The sequence below is a fragment of the Nycticebus coucang genome, chromosome 17, assembly GCF_027406575.1.
Source record: "Nycticebus coucang isolate mNycCou1 chromosome 17, mNycCou1.pri, whole genome shotgun sequence".
Taxonomy (NCBI): Eukaryota; Metazoa; Chordata; class Mammalia; order Primates; family Lorisidae; genus Nycticebus; species Nycticebus coucang.
The window spans coordinates 55,631,881-55,655,577 of NC_069796.1; the positions used below are offsets into that span (position 1 = coordinate 55,631,881).

The window sequence follows — 23,697 nt, forward strand, 5'->3', positions numbered from 1 at the left end:
GGCTCCTTTGTCCACCCCCAAGGCAAGGGAGGAGGGGTTGACTCCAACCAAAGGGTATGGGGGACAAATAGGAGATTCTCCATGGAAAATCAGGTGCTGTTACCAAAAGAAAGAGAAAAAATGCAGAACACAAGCACTGCCTATTGCAGTGGTTCTCAACCTTCCTAATGCCACGATGTACTTTCATTATTACAAAGGGGTCGTGACCCACAGGTTGAGAACTGCTGGCCTATTGCATCAGTCCATCTTCGTTACTGACACGGGGGAAACTGAGATCCAGTGAGGAGAGACTCCTTGTTGCATGAGCAAAAGGTAGAAGCCAGGACTTTAGACTCCTACTTAGTTTCCTCAATTTTTGGTTTTTATCTTTTCACTCTTCTTTTTACTCATACAATTTATATCATTGATAAGTTATCCCTATTCAAATACAAATATACATAAAGGACAGATGGGCTTAAATCAGGCTCCACCCCTTACCAGCTTTTTGACCCCAGGCAAGTTTAGGTTCTCTGTGGCTTATTCCTTCTTCTCTATAATGAAAATAATAATAGTACCTATTGTATGATTATTGTGACAGTAAAATGACTTAGTGCATATTAAGTGCCTGTAGCACTGCCTGGCATATTGGAAATCCTCAGCAGATGTTTTCCATAATTGTTATTGTCTTCTATTTTGTTTTCTAACTGCTTATCAGTATTTTATAGTTTGAACTGCTCATCCTTTATTTAATCTTTCCCTACTGATGGACATGCACTTGGTTTCTGCTCTTTTCATTATTTGAAACAGGTATCAATGAACAACTTCAGTCCTACTTTTTTGCCCCATGCTGTGCACTTCCAACTAAACTTAGCCCACTATTAGTGGAGACCTAAACAGACTGTGAACCACGGCCGGGTGCGGTGGCTCACGTCTGTAATCCCAGCACTCTGGGAGGCAGAGGCAGGTGAATTGCTTGAGGTCAGGAGTTCCAGACCAGCCTGACCAAGAGCAAGACCTCATCTGTAATAAAAATAGAAAAAAAAACAAAAAAATTAGTCTGGTGTTGTGTCACCTGTAGTCTCAGCTACTCGGGAGGCTGAGGCAAGAGGATCACCAGAGCCTAAGAGTTTGAGGCTGCTGTGAGCTATGATACCACGGCACTCTACCAAGAGTAACAGTGAGACTGTGTCTCAAAAAAACATAAATAAATACATAAATAGACTGTGAACCAAAAGATAGTGGTAGTGCTTGTGCAAAGGATAAAATGTTTTCACCAAATCCTAGTTATAAGATTTTAACTCCACAAATGTCACTTCTTTTATGGTATCATTTGGGGTCAAATATTGAGCCAACAGGGCCTCAGACTGAGGTGGGTTGATAGTTTCACAGAGCTGTTGCTTTGACCCTCTGCAGAGGCTTCACAGTACTACCCCCAAAGAGGCCCTTCCAAGCATCTCAGAGGAGGCCATGCTGCATCTGGAAGCCCACGATGACTTGGAAAATCAGGGTGGGAACAGAGGGAGGACACAAAAGAAGTCATGTACTATACATTGTGTTCTAGAAACCAATACAGGTAATATAGAAAAGAGCACAGTTGGGCGGCGCCTGTGGCTCAGTCGGTAAGGCGCCAGCCCCATATACTGAGGGTGGCGGGTTCAAACCCAGCCCCGGCCAAAAACTGCAACCAAAAAATAGCCGGGCGTTGTGGCGGGCGCCTGTAGTCCCAGCTACTCAGGAGGCTGAGGCAAGAGAATCGCTTAAGCCCAGGAGTTGGAGGTTGCTGTGAGCTGTGTGAGGCCACGGCTCTCTACCGAGGGCGATAAAGTGAGACTCTGTCTCTACAACAAAAAAGAAAAGAGCACAGAAAGAGACACATCCTGAATGTTTAGCAGAGGTCAGCCCCACGTTAGCATCGGGCAGAATGTTGACTATTGTTATTAGTTTTCCTTTGAGCCTTTCTGTGTCTTACAAACTTTTGTACTTAGCAGTTGTCCCTTTTGAAGACACAGAATAAAACCTGAGCCCAGTGTAGTAGCTCTCATGCCTGTAATCTTAGTTACTCAGGAGGCTGAGGTGGGAGGATTGCTTCAGGCCTGGAGTTTAAGACATGCCTGGTCAACATGGGGAGACACTGTCTCTACAATAATTGTTAAAATTAGCTGGGTGGGGTGGCATATGCCCATAGTCCCAGCTACTTGGGAGGCTGAGGTGGGAAATAGCTTGAGTTCCAGACCAGTCTGGGTAACATAGCAAGACCCTCATCCCATAAGTGAATGAATGAATGTTATTATAAGTAAATACTACCTGGATTTGAGGCCTGGATCCAATTCTCTTACCCCTTTGGGTCCCGTTTTCCTTATCTGGAAAAATGGGTTAACACTTGTGGTTTATCTCCCTTGTTAAGGTGTGGTACGGATTCCAGAAGAGAGAAGGAAAAGTGCTCTTGAAACTGTCAGGCAGGGTGAACCAGAGGCAGGAGCAGGTATTGCCTGGCCCACTATGGTAGCCATGCCTAATCTCTTTGTGATGGGTCTCTCTTCCTGGAGACCATATTTTTCTGTGGCTACTTTCTTAAGACATCAGGGCAAAGCAATGCTTTTTGTTTATGATACACAAAAAGAACTGGCATTCTCTACCATCCAATGTTAGCTATCAAAACACTGGACTGGAGTTTAAGACCAGCCTGGGGAACATGGTCCTAGAGATGGGGCTATGAATATGGGAGTGTCACTGGAGTGGGTGGTGGCCTTCTGTCTTCCTCTGTGCCATCCCCAGATCCCCTTTGTTTGCTGTGATCTGAGGCCTGGAAGAGGATGAGAAAGGGACTCTTCATCGTCTCCCAAGTCTCCCAACAGAAAGGTTGCCTGTGGGAAGGTCTGTGGAACCAGGTTCCCTGTTGGTCACTGGAGAGCTCAATCTGGGAATGTCCCACAATTTTTTATTTAAACAAAGAGCCTCTACTAAGCTGGGACCAAACCAATGACCAGTGCTCATAGCAAAAGTCGATTGGAAGTTTTGTGTTTATTTAGTAAATACATGTAAATGAACAGATAAAAGAAAGAAAGTAGATTTTCTTTTTAAAAAAAGCACATGTTCAGGGCTCTGATCCAAACTGAGCCTTTTATTTGAGTCCTGAATAATCTTTAATTCCATAATTGAATTAAATTAGAAGTGAATTTAGTCCACTGTGACTTTGTCTCCTTGCCTTAATGCATGATGGTGTTTTTGTAGCCATTGGCAGGCTATGGGGCCCAACTCTGGGGTTGGAGAGAGGCAGGGCTCTTTGTTGGGTAATAAATATATTAGATTTCACCCAAGGACCCCAGTCAATTTATTACAGCCCCCCCCTCCCAAATTTGCTGCATTCAAGCAAGTCTCCTGTGAAATTGGATAGAAGGCAGGAACTTTTACAGAAAGCTAGATTTTGCCAGTCTTTCTTGGCTGCAGAAGACTCAGCTGAGTTAAGGGAAAGAGATTTTTAAAAAGTGGTACTTTCATTTATTTGTGAAGGCGGACATACTGAAGTTGGAGAAGGTTCCCAAAGACAGGCTGAAATGATCAAAGGAATTAGAGGTATGGGGAAAGGGGTACAGCAGAGCTACCCGGGGACTGGGTAAAAAGAGCCCAGAGAGATAGAGAGCAAGAGGGGAGATGAAAGAAGTCTGGAAGGCCCCAGTGGGCAGGAGAGACTGACCTGTCCATCAGAACCTGACTACTGGAATCAGAGTCCTGTTCTCACAGACGGAATGAGCTTGCCACCAGAATGCTGAGGAGTCCTTCCTGCCAGGACTGAAAGGGCCAAGTCAGGACAAGGTAACAAGCCTTTCTTTATGAAAATTATCAGACATACCAAAAAGTTGAAAGAATTGTGCAGTGATCACCCATGTTCCCACCATCTAGATTCTACAATTTATATTCCTCTACTTAGTTGATCATGTCTCTGTCAACCTTCTCTCCATCCTTTAATCTGCTACTTCTTAGTGCATTTCAAAGTAAGTTGCACAGAGGCCCTCGCCCATTTTGACAGATGAACAGTGGTTTGCAGTGGCATACAAAGGAGAGATTTTGTCGTTACATGCATTGCCTCAGGATGTCACAAATTTCCCCCCAAAATATCTTACTAGTCTTTGGAGCCCCCTCCCACGATGCCTTTCACTTCTGGACTTTAAAATTGTGGCATCTCCAGGGATGTGGGAGGTAACATGAGGGTATGAAGCAGCTGGAACTGCCCTGATGTGAAGCATGGAGGGTGGTGAGAGTGGAGGTGGCCATAGAGCACCTGCCCTGTAGAAAGGGGTACCCATTGTCACCTCTGGCCCATTGCTGCCACATGAGACTCTAGGGTCAGCATTGCTGAGTTTCAAGAAAATCCAGAAATGGGGGGCTTTGTGTGTAATCATCTACTTCTTAAGTATTTACAAATAATGTTTACATACCGGGCACAAGGGTATCAAGGATGACTCCTTGTATATTTATTTTCTGTAGCTGCCATAACAAATTATCAGGAATCTAAAATCTTCAGCAATATACCACCCGATGTATCCTAACCATTTTAAACAACACAAATTTTAAACTTACTTCAGTAGGCCAGAAGTCTGGCATGGATCTTACCAGGCTAAAATCAAGTAGCCGAGCCACACTCTTCTCTGGGGGACTTAGAGGAACCTTGCTTGTCGGTTGCTGGCTCTGAAGATGGAGGAAGGGGGTAATGAGCCAAGAAAGGTGGGCAGCCTTTAAGGGCCTGGAGTGGTCCTCAGTGTGGCCCTTAAAGGCTGCCCACCTTCCTTGGCTCATTACCCCCTTCCTCCACCTTCAGAGCTAGCAACCGTGAGTTGAGTCCTTTTTTTTTTTTTTTTTTTTTTGAGACAGGATCTCAGTGTCACCCAGGCTAGAGTACAGTGTGATCAACATAGCTCAAACTACTGGATTCAAGGGATCCTCCTGCCTCAGCATCCCAGTAGTTAGGACTACAGGCTCATTCCACTGCATCTTTCTCTCTCTCTCTCTTTTTTTTCTTTTTGTTTTTTGAGACAGAATCTCAAGCTGTCACCCTGGGTAGAGTGTCATGACATCATCGCTCATAGCAACCTCCAACTTGGCTCAAGCAATCCTCTTGCCTCAGTTTTTCTAGTTTTAGTAGAGATGGGGTTTCTCTTGTGCTCAAGCAATCCACCTGCCTCAGCCTCTCAGAGTGCTAGGATTACAGGTATGAGCCACTAAGCCCAGCCATCTTTCTCATTTTTAAATCCAGACAGAAAGGTTGCTGCTTTTAAAAACCCCATGATTGCAATGGACCCACCTGGATAATCCTGACTCCTCAAACCCCTCTCAAGGTCCTTAACCTCAATCACATTTTCAAAGGTTGTTTTGCTATATAATATAAACACGTTCACAGTTCAGGGGGTTAAGGTATGGACATCTTCAGGGGCTGCTACTCTACCTACTGCATCTGGTTTCTGGCTAGAAACACAAGGTGGACAATTGTTCCTTCTAAGCCTACCTGGTCCTCAGGTCCCCTCTTCTGGGCCCTGGGAAAATCCTTCTCCTTGCCATTGCACACTGGGTTGGTGCAATGCCTGAAGCTCCCCTCCTCCTGGACCCCAGCCTCCGCAAGCAAGGGCAAGAGCATTTCCCACAGCAGAAGCTCGCTGGCGTTCATCAGTAAAGCAGGAGAGGTGTGCAAAGAAAAGAACTTGGGATGTGGTATAAAAAAGGCTGTAATTGAGCTCTAGAACCATTCCCTTGTTCAGCAAATATTTATTGGTCTCAGATCGTTTGCCTGGCACTGTTCTAGGCTACACATAAAAAACCCCTAATGATGGAGCTTACATTCTAGGAGGAAAGACAGACAAGTAAACACCCAGATAGAATATATAAAGTGTGCTAAGTGCAGTGAAGACAAAACAGTGTGCTGTGAGATAGAATAGGGGTCAGCAAACTTTTTCTGTCAAGGGCCAGATAATAAATGTTATAGGCTTCAAGGGGCACATCGGGCCTCTATTGCATATGATTTGTTTTGTTTTTACAACTCTTTAAAAGCATAAAATTCATTTTATCTTGAGGTTCACACAAAAGCAGGCTGCCAGGATTGGCCCTCGGGCCCTGGTTTGGGGTGATTCTTGAGAGGGAATGTTGGAAGCAATCTACCTACAACTGGAAAGCAGGGATTAGGAAGAGGAGGAGGTAACGTTTAAGCTGGGATAGGAAGGCATAAGAAGCAGCCAGCTGGGCAGTCAGGTGACATGTGGTATGGACAGGTGGGGTTGGGGAAGGATCAGGACCCCAGCTCACATCTGAGGAGGCACCATTGTTTAGTCCACCTTATTCCTAGGCAGGTTCCTTTGCCTCTCTGAGCTTCCATCTGTTTCCCTGCTTTCTTATAAAATGAGCATTGAGCATTACCTGAGAGATTGCCTACCAGAAGCCAGGTGTGGTAGGCAGGTTGACGTTCCACTCTCTAAGATGTTTGCCCCCATTACTGGGGAAAAAACTGTGTCACACTAGAGTGCTGTAGCACTGGGGATTCCATCTTCATTGGGGAGGGCTGCCTCCCCTGCTCTGAGTCTCAGTGCCTTCTGTAAAGTGAAGGTGCAAGCTCTGCCTTACCTGCCCCTTGGGGCACTTGTGAAAATTTGGATATGAAAGTGACTCATAGTGGATATCAGCCCACTGGTTGAGAGGGCAGGCTCTGGGGTGAATACCGGGCTCAGAGCCTGCCTGTTTCTAGTTGTGTGACTACAACCTCTCTGTGCTTCAGGTTCATCGTGTGAGCTGTGGGCACAGTAGTAATGCCCTCCCTGTGGGAGTTCTGTCAATGTTTTAGTGAACAAGGTGGCTCTCTGCCGAGATTCCCTGTTCAACTCATGTACCCTCTGTTGGGAATAGGGGTAATGGGCAGCTCACAGCTGTGCTTCCCATGGGGAATTGCCCTGGGCATCAGGGAGCGGCCTTGTTCAAGGTTATGCCTCCTTCCAGTGACTAGTTGATTCTTGGACATAAAGGCCAGGCGACTTGTCTCAATCTAGGACAACTTAGAAAGGCCATCTCAGTGAAAAAGCTCCTGGCAAAATGGGCAGCCTCAAATGCAACCATGTAGGAATCAGATTCTTCCTGCTCACCTGTCTGCCTCAGTTCCTTACAGGGGTGTCTCTCCAGGACACATCTGCACAGAGTTCTGTACGTTAGAGTCTGTTTTCAGGGAATCCAATCTCTACCAAATTGTAAATGTGAATATTTTAGGTAGTAAGTCTCAAACTTAAGTAGACATCAGAATCACCCATAAGGCTTGTAATAATAAAAATTGCTGGGCCCCACCCTGAGAGTTTCTGATTCAATGGGCAGAGAATTTGCATTTCTAACTAGCTCCCACATGGTACTGATGCTGCTGTTCTGGACAGGGCCACACTTCCAGAATCACTGTTTTAGAAACTTAGTAAGTTGTTTTCCTCTTCTCATCCCTATTCCCACCTGAAGCTAAACAATAAAGCTTATTATAAAGCCAATAAATAGCCCTTGTTTCTGCAAAATGGTCTTGGTGTGATCAAATAGACTTTGTATTGTTCCCTGAATTGAACTTACACACTTCTTAGAAAACAGAAAACAAAAACTGTAGACGTCTTATAGTGTTATTGCCAGGATATAATGCTAAGTGGAAAAAGCAAGGTAAAGAGAAATGTATATAGCATGCTTCTGTTTATTCAAGAAAAGATCAAGGGGATAGCATTGATATATGTAGTTGCTTATACTAAAGAAAGAAAGAAAATGATGCAAGAATAGCCATAAAATAAAATGGGTTCCTAGAAGAGGGTAAAAAGCAAGATGGAGAAGATAAAGAAGCCAGAAATCTTTCAATTATCTTATTTTTAGATATGACTTTGGAACCATGTAAATACTTTACATAATTATAAAAATAAGATTAAGTCAAAATTTCAAAGTAAAAAGCAATCCCTAAAAATAAATAAAATAAAAATCTCAATTAAATAAAGAACCCAACTGTGTATTAAGTTGGGGTCCTAACCAAGCAGAGAGGAATTATTTGAAGTGGCTTCAAAACATAAAAATTTGAGTGTACATTCCTAATGAAACATATGCTATATTCAAAAATATTTTAACTTATCTGTAATCTTTTGTTAGCAATAATACTGGTTATTATTTTTCTGAAACTATTATATATTGTAAAAAAAAACACATAAGGAACTATGTTAATATTAACCTAGATTGTTAGCAAAAGAAATACAGTACATAAAATCAGACAAAGACATCACAAGAAAACTATAGACCAGTGTCCCTTATGAATATAGATTTAAAAGTCCTCAACAAAATGCTAGCAAACCAAATTCAACCATATATAAGAATTTTACAGCATGACCAAATAGGATATCCCAGGAAAGCAAGGTTGGTTCAACATACAAAAATCAATCAATATAATATACTTTGTTAATGAAATAAAGGATAAAACTTACATGATCATCTCAGTAGATGCAAAAAAAATCATTAAAAAAATCATTTGATAAAATTCAACACCTTTCATGATAAAAACTCACAAAAAGCTAAAAGAAACTTCCTCTGTCTGTTAAAGGACATCCATGAAAAACTCACGCTAACATTATCCTTAATGGCAAGAGATTGAAAGCTATTCCCCTTAAGGTCATAAGCATGATAAGGATGTCTGCTCTTGCCACTTCTATTCAACATTGTACTAGAGTTTGTAACCAAGTCAATTAGACAAGAAAAAGTAATAACGGGAATTTAGGTTGGAAAGGGAGAAGTAAACTATTTCCCTATTTGTAATGACATTATCTTATACACAGAAAAAAAGCATTCCACACCCAAAAAAAAAAAAAAATGATTAAAACTAATAATTGCATTCAGGAAAGTTATAGTATGTAAGATCAATATATAAAAGTCAATTGTATATTTATATACTAGCAAGGAACAGTCTGAAAGTGAAATATATATTTACTAGAAATATATATTTACTATATATTTACTATTTATATATATTTACTCTTCATGCAAGATATACAAATAGCCAATAGCCATAGAAAAAGATACTCAACATCATTAGCCATTAGGGAAATGGAAGTCAAACCATAAGTACCACTTCACACCCACTATAATGGCTATAATCAAAAAAATGGATAATAACAAGCTTGGTGAGGATGTGGAGGAATTGCTGGCAGGAATGTAAAATGCTGCTATTGCTTTGGAAAATAGTTTGAAAAGTCTGTAAAAAGTTAAACATGGAGTTACTTTATTATCCAGCAACTTCCTTCTTTGCTTTTCAACACAATTGAAAACATACCTACACAAAAACATGCACATGGTTATTCAAGGGATATTATTCATAACAGCCAAAAGGTAGAAACGACCCAATGTCCAGTAAGTGATGGATGGATAAATAAAATGTGGTATATTCATATACTGGAATATTATTCAGCCATCAAAAATGAAGCATTGATATATGCTACAACATGAATAAATTTTGAAAACAGTATGCTAAATGTGATCAGGCACAATCGGGAAGAAAAACAAACAAACAAACCCATTAAAATGTGGCCAAAAGACATGAACAAATGTTTTTCAAAAGAAAATAGGGAAATGGGCAATAACCATGAAAAAAATGCTCAATAACATTAATCATCAGGGAAATTCTTTCCCCTGTCAGCATGGTTCTTATTAAAAAGTCCATATACAATAGATGCTGATATAGATACAGAGAGAAAGGCATGCTTATGCACTGTTGGTTCTGTACAACCTCTATATAAAACAGTATGGCGATTTCTCAAAGAACTAAAAATCAACCTCTCATTCAATCCAGCAATTTTACTAATGCATATCTAACCAAAGGAAAATAAGTCATTTTATCAAAAAGATGCTTGTGGGGGCAGAGGCAAGATGGCTGACTGGAGCCAGCTTTCCACAGAGGCTCCCATCCAGAAGGAGAGGTAAAGGACAAAAGTTTAGCAAGTAACCTGGTAGATTAGAGCTGAGCCAAGAGAGAAGAATGCACATCAACCCTGCTGAGGCAAGCTGCGACCCCAAGGATACAAACAAAAGGTACAAAATCCATCACCAAGTGGATGGGAGTCCCCTCCCCCATAAGAACAGCTCGCAGTACTCCATACAAACAAGGGAGCAGAGTTCAAAAGTCCTCCCATTTTATCACCCAGGAGAGACCCTCTGAAAATTGGACCTACTTCCCCTACTAGGGTACCATGGCACTCTCCTGCCAGGCATAAAACGGTATATATTCTCTACCTGCAATTCTGAACTCCCAGCACTCCCCTCCACTCTCACTCCAAGGTCTGGAAGCCTCTCCCCCAGTCCAGATTCTTGGCTATTTTCTTGAGAGGTGTGGACAGGGCATGGACTGCTGCTGGTCAGTTCAGTGCTGATTCTGCGGCATGGGGTAAGGAAAGGATGGTCAGCTGAGAGGGAACGATATAGGAGCAGCAGTGCCCCGAGGCACAGAGCAACAGCCACAATGGCAACAATAGGGCTCACACCCCTGGATATTCCAGAGTCACACCCCCTGTCTCTCTGGGCAACCAGAGGAGGCTGGGCATCTTCTCTGGTGGTAGCCACTGGCGGAACAGATTTGGGAGGAAAATGCAGGACCTGTGAGTAAAGGATTTGCCTGAGGTGGTACTGGCCTGGGTGGAGCGGGGTCTAGAATACACACACGCAAAGACCACAGACTCTCAGGGCGGGGCTGACCCAGAGGATCGCTTTACTGCACCTAAGGTGCACAGGCCCTCAGGGGATCATAGCTGAGACAAAGGAGGGCAGGTAAAGGCTGGAACTGACAGCTGAGTGTGAGCTTAACCGGCCTGCCCCAACTCAAACAGTGTCTGATCTGCAAGGGAATATAATGGGGACAGAAACAAATTCTGTGAAGTTGTTCTGTCAGCAACATCCATCAGGGGCTGAGTGAACCATCTCAGCCTCCATTAAGCACCTGAGGTTGTCAGGCCTCACCTCCCACTGCCGGATAGTGATAGAGAGCAGTGGCCTGGCTGAGGAGACATAGATCTCAACTGTGGTTCAGGTAGGCACAAACCTCTGGAGTATCTGCTCATTTGGAGGGAACTGGGTCACAGCCCTGTGGGGTTATCAGTGACTGGGTGTGACAGAGGTGCAAGGTGGGGAAAGAGGCATCAACCTTCCCAGACTAATCTATTTGCTGGGTGGGTCCTCCTGACCTCATGGAACACCAGAGTGAGTCATACTTGAGTTGCCAGCAGACCCCTGTGATCTAGTTGCCAGAGACCTTTTGAATTCTCCCACCTGAGACAGGTGTTGACTGAGGCAATTGATTTGGACCTCTTGAACTGGGCCAATCACCTGAGGACTGTCCAGGCGGTACCCTGGGTATGTGGTTGTGGGAAGGTTTGATTTTACTTTCCCAATTGTTGCCTGTGGAGGGTGGGGTGACTTAATTGCTGGTATTTCTCTACAGCTGAGACTTCAACCCAGAGTAACTGATTCACTAGAGTAGGACAGAGACCAGCTGAAAACAAGACAGAGCCACTTAGCCCCGCCACACCAAGCAGGTCCCCAGTTTCTCAGGCCATAGCACTGTACAGGTCCTTGGCAAAGTTCCAGGGGAAAAGGTACAGACACCAGTCCCACTTCCACAGTGGCGAAAGGATTAAAAATGTCCACTGGACTTTCGAAAAACTCGATACCCAAAATTCTACTAGGCTTATCAATATTCTCCATTAATGTGAATGGCTTAAATTGTCCTCTAGAGAGGCACGGGTTGGCTGACTGGATAAAAAAAACTCAGGCCAGATATCTGCTGCATACAAGAATCTCATTTTACCTTAAAAGATAAATATAGACTCAGGGTGAAGAGATGGTCCTTGGAAGAACAGCTGATTCCAGGTTAGGGTAGGAAATATACAAGTTAAACCTGGAGAATCCTTTTGTATCCTTTATCAGAAAGCAGGAAACCATCAGTACTCTGTGGTCACATCCAAAGATCGCAGGAGCCAACCTAAGAAGACTTCTTTTGGCTAAAAATGGGCTTATTTGGGAACCAATAGGAATAATAACTGCATTAGATTGAAACACACTTATGAGTTCATAATAAAAACAAATAATTGACTGCCTTTGGAGGCTATTAGGCAACCAACTCATGCTGAAGGCTGGCAAATAAAGAATCAAGAACTTACCCTGCCTTTCCTGTACTTCAGGGTAAATGAATAGTTTATGTGATCAAGTTTTCCTCTATAGAAGTAGCCCAGCTGGTAAATGAAGAAGGAATAATAGATTTAGAATATCATCATTTTTCAAACCCCTGATGAAATAAAAGATTTAGGCATTGCTTATCAATGGCTGCCAATATCACAAAAGGAAAGACAACTGGATATTTTGTGTCTCCTAAGGGATGCTCATGCCACCAGCTAGAAAGAGGCTGCCAGACTCTCTTACCAAATTAGGTCACACCTGTAGATCTACCTACCAGTTTATAGGAACTAAAGAGGGATTGACAGAAGAACATGTTAAAAGATATCACTGAGATGCAAGCAGCAAAATGCAAACTGTGTGAAGTCCCATTTGATAAGTGGCCCAGTTTCTTCAACAAACTGTAAGGGAAAATTCAGGACAACTTATGTATAAAAGAGACTTAGAAGACACCTCAGATAAATGCAGTAAGTGGACCTCGTTCTGATCCTGATTTAAACCAATCAACTGTTAAGAAGACATAAGATCTGGGAAATTGAACACCAGCTTGATACTTGATATTAAGGAATGATGTTAATTCCTTTGGATGTTATGATACCGAAGGCCTACAGGGGCGGAGCCTTCCACCCCTCAGCTTACAATGGGGCTATGGAGAGCAGAGCCCAGGGAAGGGGCATGGAGAGGCTGAGCCAGTGAAGCCCAGTTTATTCTTCCAAAGTCATAACTAAATCATCTCTCCTCCATTGGAGAGGATGTGCAAGGGGTAGTGCATAATAGGAAAAACTAACTTTTTTCCTCTACTATTCACACACTTCTCTGACCAAATGCGTGTGGGGTTTTCGCCCAGCAGGCAATTCTCTGACACTAGTTGGTTGTCCTATAATTTGGTTCAATTCTGACACTACCTACCTGGAGTCACAGGCAGATCCCATAGGTGAAGGCCTTCATCCCCAAGGCTGCCCCCACTTCAGATGCTAATTACAAATGCAGACCTCTGGCAGTTCTGACCAACTGGCTATAAATTGGTGGTTCCTATGACCCTTGAATTCAGTTATCTACCAGCATGGCTCATGGAACTCAGGAGAACACACCAGTTTATTATAAGTGATTTTACAAAGGATACAAATGAATAGCTAGATGAGCTTACCATACATCTATGGAGCTTCATCTTATAGGCATGGTCAGTTGTCCCCTCACTGTGCATTCTTGGAGGATGAGGTGTGGAGCTGAAGGTTCTGAGCTTCTAATCATAGCGTAGTCTTGCGGGTGACCAGCCCCTCACCCCAGAGCCTACCAAGAGTCACCTTGTTAGACCCAAAGATGCCCCTATTACCTAGGAAATTCCAAGGGATTAGGAGCTCTATGTCAGGAACCTTGATGAAAGACTAATATTCCCTTAGCATCTCTATTGCTCTGAAATGGCAAGAGTTGTAGAAGCTCAATGCCGAGGACCAGGTCTAAAATATGTATTTCTGATTATAAATCACAGAATCACAGATGTGGAGATGGGTGAGGGTGTTCTTGAAGGGCTGTCCCCCACTCGAAATCATGACTTTGTGCAAAGTCAGAAAGGCCTTTTATACATGTCCCTGTGTGCTGTATGTACAGGATTGGAGGCAGGACTTCAAAATGGCAAGTAAAAGAAAGTTCCAAAGTGACTGAGGGCTCCCTGGCTTTCCTAAAGGCCACAGCCCAGGCCTGAGTTCTTGTGGTAGTATGAGAGCTGATCCTGTCTCCCCCTGACCCGTGTGTTTTCCTCTAGCTGCAACAGCAAACGCTACCTGGAGACGCTCCCCAACACCAGCATCATCATCCCCTTTCACAATGAGGGCTGGTCCTCCCTCCTGCGCACCGTCCACAGTGTGCTGAACCGCTCTCCCCCGGAGCTGGTCGCCGAGATTGTGCTGGTTGACGACTTCAGTGATCGAGGTAGGATCTGCCCCACCCAGCTTCCCATCCAGGGACATGCCACAGGGGTGGCAGGCTTTCCCTTCTTCAGCATGTCAACCGATAGGCCATCATTTACTGAATGCTTGCTGCGTGCCAGGCCATGGACCTTGCACTGCACACGTCCTCTCATTTAAACCTCACAAGCACCCATGAAGTAAATTCTGTTTTTATCCCCTTTGTATCTGTTTAGAAATGTGTTAAACTGCAAAGCACAGAACACTTGATAAACACTAGCTCAAACAATAAAGAATTCATTCACTTATCTATCTACTATGTATTACATAAGACATCCAGGGCTGGTACAACTGGCTGGTCAGGGCTGTCATAAGAACCAGGCTTTTTCTTTCTTCCTGGTTCCTCATCACACAAAAATGGTATCTCTGAAAGTCTGTCTCTCTGGCAAGAAAAGGGGGAAGAGCAAAGGGCACAAAACCTCTGCCTGTCAAGGCTTTGCCTTCCAATTCAGGAAAGTCTTCCCAAAGTCAAAGCCAAAACTGTGACCTCTAGGTGCCTCTATCCTGGAGGGAAGCAGAGAATGTGAGTGTTTGGGTTTGTGGCCTCTTTAGTAGAAGTAGGAAAGGAAGAAGCATATTAGAGATGTCCAGTAAGCCTACCTACAGTACTCGCTGCACCATTTTACAGATGAGAAAACTGAGACCCAGAGAAGCTAAGTGACTTAACCCTTGGTTGCAAAGCTCTTAGACACTAACGTGGTGACTGAATGATGTCTGCTGGCCCCCAGCATGTGATCCTAACAAATGCATAGCCTTTTAACTATGAGTCTCACACTGTGGAATAACTCTAAGTTTAGGGTTTAAGAGACATACAGATGGGGCCAAAAAATGAAATCCAAGAAGAAATTGCCCTCGAGCTAATGTCATCAAGCCTAGTCTTTGTATCAAAACTTTCACCAGTTGCAGCAAAATGAAGAGACAGCTCGGCACCCGTAGCTCAGTGTTTAGGGCACCAGCCACATACACCAAGACTGGCGGGTTTGAGCCCGGGCCTACCAAATGACAATGACAACTGCAACAAAAAGATAGCCGGGCATTGTGGCAGGTGCCTATAGTCCCAGGTACTTGGGAGGCTGAGGTAAGAGAATCGCTTAAGCCCAAGAGTTTGAGGTTGCTGTGAGCTGTTAACACCACAGCACTTTACCGAGGGCGACATAGTGAAACTCTGTCTCAAAAAAAAAAAAAAAGAAGGCCTTTCCTCTGTTTACCTTCTTGCAGAGGCACTAATAAGCAGCACAGAAAGTAAGGGTAAGTGCACTCCAGAATAATTGCAACTGACAGTGTCAGGGGCAGCTAACCTACCCATAGCTCCTTTTTAATACCACACTCTTAATAACATGCCTTTAGTGCAGAGGCCTGGGTGTGTGTATGTGGACATTTAACTCAGCCTACAGGGTCCATAAAGTCTTTCCTAACCTTTGATATACAATCATTCTCATGGTACCTTTATGTTTCCTTCCTACATTTTACCACTTATCATACGGAGCATTAAAATACTTGTGTAGGAGGCGGAGCAAGATGGCAGCTGAGTAACAGCTTCCTTGCATCTGGGCACCGTGAGTCTGGGGATATAGGACTCCAGGCATCTCTGGCTGCTGGGATCTGCCTATCATCAACCCTGAGAGGATACAGGGAGTCAGCGAGAGACTTCTGGACCCCAAGAGGAGGACTAAACCAGTGGAAAACCGGCAAGTGGTCGCATGTGTTCAATCCGTCTAAACCCGCCCGCAACTTCCACAGGCACGAGAACTTAAAGAGCAAGAGGAAGAGAAAGGAAAATTAGGGCAAGGAAACAGATAAAAGAAATAACCCATGAGGAAGAATCAGCAGAAAACTCCAGGCAACATGAAGAACCAGTCCAGAACAACCCCGCCAAGGGACCATGAGGTAGCTACTGCAGAGGATTCCACCTATACAGAAATGTTAGGAATGACAGAAAGGGAATTTAGAATACACATGTTGAAAACAATGAAAGAAATGATGGAAACAATGAAGGAAACTGCTAATAAACTGGAAAATAACCAAAAGGAAATCCAAAAACAGAATCAAATCAGAGATGAACGATATGAAGAATATAAAAAGGATATAGCAGAGCTGAAGGAAATGAAACAGTCAATCAGGGAACTTAAAGATGCAATGGAAAGTATCAGCAACAGGTTAGACCATGCAAAAGAAAGAATTTCAGAGGTAGAAGACAAAGTTTTTGAGATAACTCAGATAGTAAAAGAGGCAGAAAAGAAGAGAGAGAAAGCAGAACGTTCACTGTCAGAATTATGGGACTTTATGAAGCGTTCCAACATACGAGTTATAGGAATCCCAGAAGGGGAAGAAGAATGCCCCAGAGGAATGGAAGCCATACTAGAGAATATTATAAAAGAAAATTTCCCAAATTTCACCAAAGATTCTGACACACTGCTTTCAGAGGGCTATCGGATCCCAGGTCGCCTCAACTCTAACCGAGCTTCTCCAAGACACATTGTGATGAACCTGTCCAAAGTCAAGACAAAAGAAAAGATTCTGCAAACTGCCAGGAGTAAGCACCAGTTGACCTACAGGGGCAAATCCATCAGAGTGACCGCAGACTTCTCTAATGAAACTTTCCAAGCAAGAAGACAATGGTCATCTACCTTTAATCTACTTAAACAGGACAATTTCCAGCCCAGAATTCTGTACCCTGCTAAGCTAAGCTTCAAAATTGATGGAGAAATCAAATCATTTACGGATATACAAACATTGAGGAAATTTGCCACAACAAGACCAGCTCTACAGGAAATACTTCAACCTGTTCTGCACACTGACCACCACAATGGATCAGCAGCAAAGTAAGAACTCAGAAATTAAAGGACAGAACCAAACCTCCACACTGATGCAAAAGATAAAACTAAGCAATGGACTCTCACCAAATAAGATGAATAGAATACTACCACACTTATCAATTATCTCCATAAATGTTAATGGCTTGAATTCCCCACTGAAGAGACATAGATTGGTTGACTGGATTAAAAAACACAAGCCATCCATTTGCTGTCTGCAAGAAACACACCTGGCTTCAAAAGACAAATTAAAGCTCCGAGTCAAGGGTTGGAAGACAATTTTTCAGGCAAATGGAATTCAGAAGAAAAGAGGAGTTGCAATCTTATTTTCAGATACATGTGGATTTAAAGCAACTAAAGTCAAAAAAGACAAAGATGGTCACTTTATATTGGTCAAGGGAAAAATACAACAAGAAGACATTTCAATTCTAAATATCTATGCACCCAATTTAAACGCTCCCAGATTCTTGAAACAGACCTTACTCAGTCTGAGCAATATGATATCTGATAATACCATAATAACAGGGGACCTTAACACTCGTCTTACAGAGCTGGACAGATCCTCTAAACAGAAATTAAACAAGGATATAAGAGACTTAAATGAGACCCTAGAACAACTGTGCTTGATAGACGCATATAGAACACTCCATCCCAAAGATAAAGAATATACATTCTTCTCATCACCCCATGGAACATTCTCCAAAATTGATCATATCCTGGGACACAAAACAAATATCAACAGAATCAAAAGAATTGAAATTTTACCTTGTATCTTCTCAGACCATAAGGCACTAAAGGTGGAACTCAACTCTAACAAAAAAGCTCGACCCCACCCAAAGGCATGGAAACTAAACAATCTTCTGTTGAATAACAGATGGGTGAAGGAAGAAATAAAACAGAAAATCATTAACTTCCTTGAGCATAACAACAATGAAGACACAAGCCACCAAAACCTGTGGGATACTGCAAAAGCAGTTTTGAGAGGAAAATTCATCGCTTTAGATGCCTACATTCGAAAAACAGAAAGAGAGCACATCAACAATCTCACAAGAGATCTTATGGAATTGGAAAAAGAAGAACAATCTAAGTCTAAACTCAGTAGAAGAAAAGAAATATCCAAAATCAAATCAGAGATCAATGAAATTGAAAACAAAAGAATCAATCAGAAAATTAATGAAACAAGGAGTTGGTTTTTTGAAAAAATAAATAAAATAGATAAACCATTGGCCAGACTAACGAGGAATAGAAAAGTAAAATCTCTAGTAACCTCAATCAGAAATGATAAAGGGGAAATAACAACTGATCCCACAGAGATACAAGAGATCATCTCTGAATACTACCAGAAACTCTATGCCCAGAAATTTGACAATGTGAAAGAAATGGATCAATATTTGGAATCACACCCTCTCCCTAGACTCAGCCAGGAAGAAATAGAGATCCTGAACAGACCAATTTCAAGCACTGAGATCAAAGAAACAATAAAAAATCTTCCAACCAAAAAATGCCCTGGTCCAGATGGCTTCACTCCAGAATTCTATCAAACTTTCAAGGAAGAGCTTATTCCTGTACTGCAGAAATTATTCCAAAAAATTGAGGAAGAAGGAATCTTCCCCAACACATTCTATGAAGCAAACATCACCCTGATACCAAAACCAGGAAAAGACCCAAACAAAAAGGAGAATTTCAGACCAATCTCACTCATGAACACAGACGCAAAAATTCTCAACAAAATCCTAGCCAATAGATTACAGCTTATCATCAAAAAAGTCATTCATCATGATCAAGTAGGCTTCATCCCAGGGATGCAAGGCTGGTTTAACATACGCAAGTCTATAAACGTTATCCACCATATTAACAGAGGCAAAAATAAAGATCACATGATCCTCTCAATAGATACAGAAAAAGCATTTGATAAAATGCAGCATCCTTTTCTAATTAGAACACTGAAGGGTATAGGCATAGGTGGCACATTTCTAAAACTGATTGAAGCTATCTATGACAAACCCACAGCCAATATTTTACTGAATGGAGTGAAACTGAAAGCTTTTCCTCTTAGAACTGGAACCAGACAAGGTTGTCCTCTGTCACCTTTACTATTCAACATAGTGCTGGAAGTTCTAGCCAATACAATTAGGCAAGACAAGGAAATAAAGGGAATTCAAATGGGAGCAGAGGAGGTCAAACTCTCCCTCTTTGCTGATGACATGATCTTATACTTAGAGAATCCCAAAGACTCAACCACAAGACTCCTAGAAGTCATCAAAAAATACAGTAATGTTTCAGGATATAAAATCAATGTCCACAAGTCAGTAGCCTTTGTGTACACCAATAACAGTCAAGATGAGAAGCTAATTAAGGACACAACTCCCTTCACCATAGTCTCAAAGAAAATGAAATACCTAGGAATATACCTAACGAAGGAGGTGAAGGACTTCTATAAAGAAAACTATGAAATCCTCAGAAAGGAAATAGCAGAGGATATTAACAAATGGAAGAACATACCATGCTCATGGATGGGAAGAATCAACATAATGTCTATACTTCCCAAAGCAATCTACCTATTCAATGCCATTCCTATCAAAATACCAGCATCGTACTTTCAAGATTTGGAAAAAATGATTCTGCGTTTTGTATGGAACCGGAAAAAACCCCGTATAGCTAAGGCAGTTCTCTGTAACAAAAATAAAGCTGGGGGCATCAGCATACCAGATTTTAGTCTGTACTACAAAGCCATAGTGCTCAAGACAGCATGGTACTGGCACAAAAACAGAGACATAGACACTTGGAATCAAATTGAAAACCAAGAAATGAAACTAATATTTTACAACCACCTAATCTTTGATAAACCAAACAAGAACATACCTTGGGGGAAAGACTCCCTATTCAATAAATGGTGTTGGGAGAACTGGATGTCTACATGTAAAAGACTGAAACTGGACCCACACCTTTCCCCACTCACAAAAATTGATTCAAGATGGATAAAGGACTTAAACTTAAGGCATGAAACAATCAAAGTCCTCCAAGAAAGCATAGGAAAAACACTGGAAGATATTGGCCTGGGGAAAGACTTCATGAAGAAGACTGCCATGGCAATTGCAACAACAACAAAAATAAACAAATGGGACTTCATTAAACTGAAAAGCTTCTGTACAGCTAAGAAGACAATAACCAAAGCAAAGAGACAACCTACACAATGGGAAAGGATATTTGCATATTTTCAATCAGACAAAAGCTTGATAACTAGGATCTATAGAGAACTCAAATTAATCCACATGAAAAAAGCCAACAATCCCTTATATCAATGGGCAAGAGACATGAATAGAACTTTCTCTAAAGACGACAGACGAATGGCTAACAAACACATGAAAAAATGTTCATCATCTCTATATATTAGAGAAATGCAAATCAAAACAACCCTGAGATATCATCTAACCCCAGTGAGAATGGCCCACATCACAAAATCTCAAAACTGCAGATGCTGGCGTGGATGTGGAGAGAAGGGAACACTTTTACACTGCTGGTGGGACTGCAAACTAGTACAACCTTTCTGGAAGGAAGTATGGAGAAACCTCAAAGCACTCAAGCTAGACCTCCCATTTGATCCTGCAATCCCATTACTGGGCATCTACCCAGAAGGAAAAAAATCCTTTTATCATAAGGACACTTGTACTAGACTGTTTATTGCAGCTCAATTTACAATCACCAAAATGTGGAAACAGCCTAAATGCCCACTAACCCAGGAATGGATTAACAAGCTGTGGTATATGTATACCATGGAATACTATTCAGCCATTAAAAAAAATGGAGACTTTACATCCTTCGTATTAACCTGGATGGAAGTGGAAGACACTATTCTTAGTAAAGCATCACAAGAATGGAGAAGCATGAATCCTATGTACTCAATTTTGATATGAGGACAATTAATGACAATTATGGTTATGGGGGGGGAACAGAGGGAAGGAGGGAGGTGGGTGGGGCCTTGGTGTGTGTCACACTTTATGGGGGCAAGACATGATTGCAAGAGGGACTTTACCTAACAATTGCAATCAGTGTAACCTGGCTTATTGTACCCTCAATGAATCCCCAACAATAAAAATAAAAAAATATAAAATGAAAAAAAAAAAAAAATACTTGTGTAAACGTTGGTTTGTTGTGTGTCTTCCCTGCTAGGCTGTACACTACAAGTGCAGAGACCATCACATTGGTCTTATTCACCATTAATCTCCAGCTCCTTAGGCATAGAGTAGGTGCTTGATACGTGTTTGATGAATGATCAGATTCAGTTCCTCTTTTCCCTTAGCACTTCCATCCTGGTGACAATAGCCTTAAGCAACAGTATGTAAGATTTATGTCCTCAAAGTGAGGTCTGAACCCACAGGGCGTAGGGGATGTCCCTTTCTCACCCCATTGTCCTGCTCTTTAGCAGAGAGGTTAGCAGTAGTTAATATCTCTCATCCTGGCCTTGCCACATCCTAGCTCTGTGACCTTGACCCAGTCACTTAACCTTTCCGTGCCTCAATTCCCTCATCTATAAAGTGGGATCACAATAGTACCTACAACCTCTTAGGTGGCTGTGATGGATTAATGACTTAGGGCGCTGGCCCCATATACCAAGGGTGGTGGGTTCAAACCAGCCGCCGCCAAACTGCAACAACAACAAAAAAAGAAATCAAGAAAAAAAAACAAACAGATGTAAAGTGCCCAGGATGGTGCCTGGCTCAGAGTGAACATTAAAAATAAATACTTCAGCTTGTTAGCATTACTGTTACAGACATTGTGGATGGCTGGTTTGCAGGAGGGAGAGTCAGGGACACATGTGCAGACATGGAGGCACAGGTGCCATCTCCTCTTTCTGTGGATAAGAAGGTTTTGCAAACTGTAAAACACAAAACAAATGGACTATGGTCTCACTCTCTGCCTAATTGTCTCCCTGCTCCCTTGCCTTTCTCTTTTAATAATAGCAGCCCCCATTGCAAGGACAATTTCAGCATTCCTGATGATAGCCTCTAAGCGAAGCCTTGGGCCCCCTTGGGACTCAAGTAATTTGCTGGGAGTCACATAGCCACTGAGTGGCACCCCTAGGCCTATGGACTTAACACCCAGGCCCTGTGCTCAGCTGCAGGCATCTGTTCCCTCTCACCTGGTTTCCTTTTCTCAGTCTCTTTTCTTTTTTTTTTTTTTTTGTAGAGACAGAGTCTCACTGTACCGCCCTCGGGTAGAGTGCCGTGGCGTCACACGGCTCACAGCAACCTCTAACTCTTGGGCTTACGCGATTCTCTTGCCTCAGCCTTCCTCAGTCTCTTTTCTTTGTCTCTTCCTCCTCTGATTTGGGCCTGCCAACCCACAGGCCAAGGACTCACAGCTGGGCAGGGCAAAGAGAAAAAAATGAGCAGATTGCTCAAGTGATTAATTGATTTCCTGAAGCCCCAAATAGCCTCTGTCGGTCAGGGGCAGACACCTGAGCCTTTACTCAGATACCAGCTACCTGCTCCAAGCAGCCTCCCTACTGCTCTGAGCAGGGCTCACAGAAGGAGAGGGAGACTGTGTTTTCTCACTCCCCACTTTGTGTGCCAGCTGCAATGGGGCTCTCTGCTGTGCCGGGACGGGGATTCTGCTGTGTCCTTCCTCTGCCCAGACACCCTCCTTCCAGCTCCTCCCATGGCGTGTGGTTACAGAGCTTTTTGCTGAGCTGTTTAGTCATGGTTCTTCTCTTCTCCCACTAGCAGGAGTGTCCAACCTTTTGTTTTCTCTGCTGCTCATTAGAACAGTGAAGAGTTGTCTTGCGCTACACATTAAATACACAAACGCTAAGGAAAGCTGATTAGCAAAATAAAGGTCTGTGCATATACTTTTCGTGATAGCTGACACAACACAGATAAGCAAAAAATGTCCTCACAAAATCACCACATGGCCCACAGGCCACAGATTGGACACCCCTGCACTAGAGCATTTGTGGTCTAGAAGTAGGTGATTAATAAATGTCTGTGAATGGGTGAATGAATGCATAAGGAGGAAGAGTATGTCAGCTGGACCTTAATACCCAGAAAACCATCATCAGCAACAGGGCCATCTGCAGACAGAGAGGCAGGTGTGGCTGTGGAGGACAGAGCAGTTCCTGCGGGGGCTGGCACTGGCCCACATCTTTGAGTTCTCAGGCTCAGGCCTTTGTACCCTGTTTTCCTAAAGCATCAGCAGTTCTGGGGTTGACCCTCTACCTAATTGTCTCCCTGCTCCCTTATCTTTCTCTTTTAATAATAGCAGCCCCCATTCCAAGGACAATTTCAGCGTTCTTAATGACATCAGTCCTCCAGGCAAGGGATGAAACAAGCATAAACTGGGTTAGAAACAAACATCTCTCCTTGTTTGGTTAAAAAATAACTTTGAGATCATCTAGGGCAGGCCAGTGGGTTTGGCCTTGCTCCTCAAGAGCAGTAGAGACCCCAGGGATATCTCAGGAAATGCTGTCATGGATATGGAGAACCTCACAGGCACAGGTGGGGTTCAGGTGCCTCTCCTGGCATGGTCTATGTTTGCTTTTTTAAAAAGTGAGAGGAGCTCCACTGCTAAAAAATTAAATATGTGAAAACCACAGATGTAACTCAACCTGCTCATTTCACAAAAGGAAAACCCGAGGCCTGGAGCAATGGGCAGATTTAACTAAGAGCACACTGCTGGCTGGATGCAGAGGAGGCCCTCTCTGGGCTCCAGGGCAGCGTAGCACCTCCCCACCTGTATGCTTTCTATTCCCA

The 23,697-nt window shown here is 42.8% G+C and overlaps 1 protein-coding gene across 2 annotated transcripts in view; it reads left to right on the forward strand.

Moving 5' to 3' along the window:
- GALNT10 (polypeptide N-acetylgalactosaminyltransferase 10) overlaps positions 1–23,697 on the forward strand; it is a 286,117-nt gene that overhangs the window by 164,704 nt on the left and 97,716 nt on the right. For both annotated transcript variants that reach the window (XM_053566714.1, XM_053566713.1), the window contains exon 4: positions 13,934–14,100. In XM_053566714.1, the coding sequence (XP_053422689.1) occupies positions 13,934–14,100 (167 nt within the window). The remainder of the gene's footprint in view (positions 1–13,933; positions 14,101–23,697) is intronic.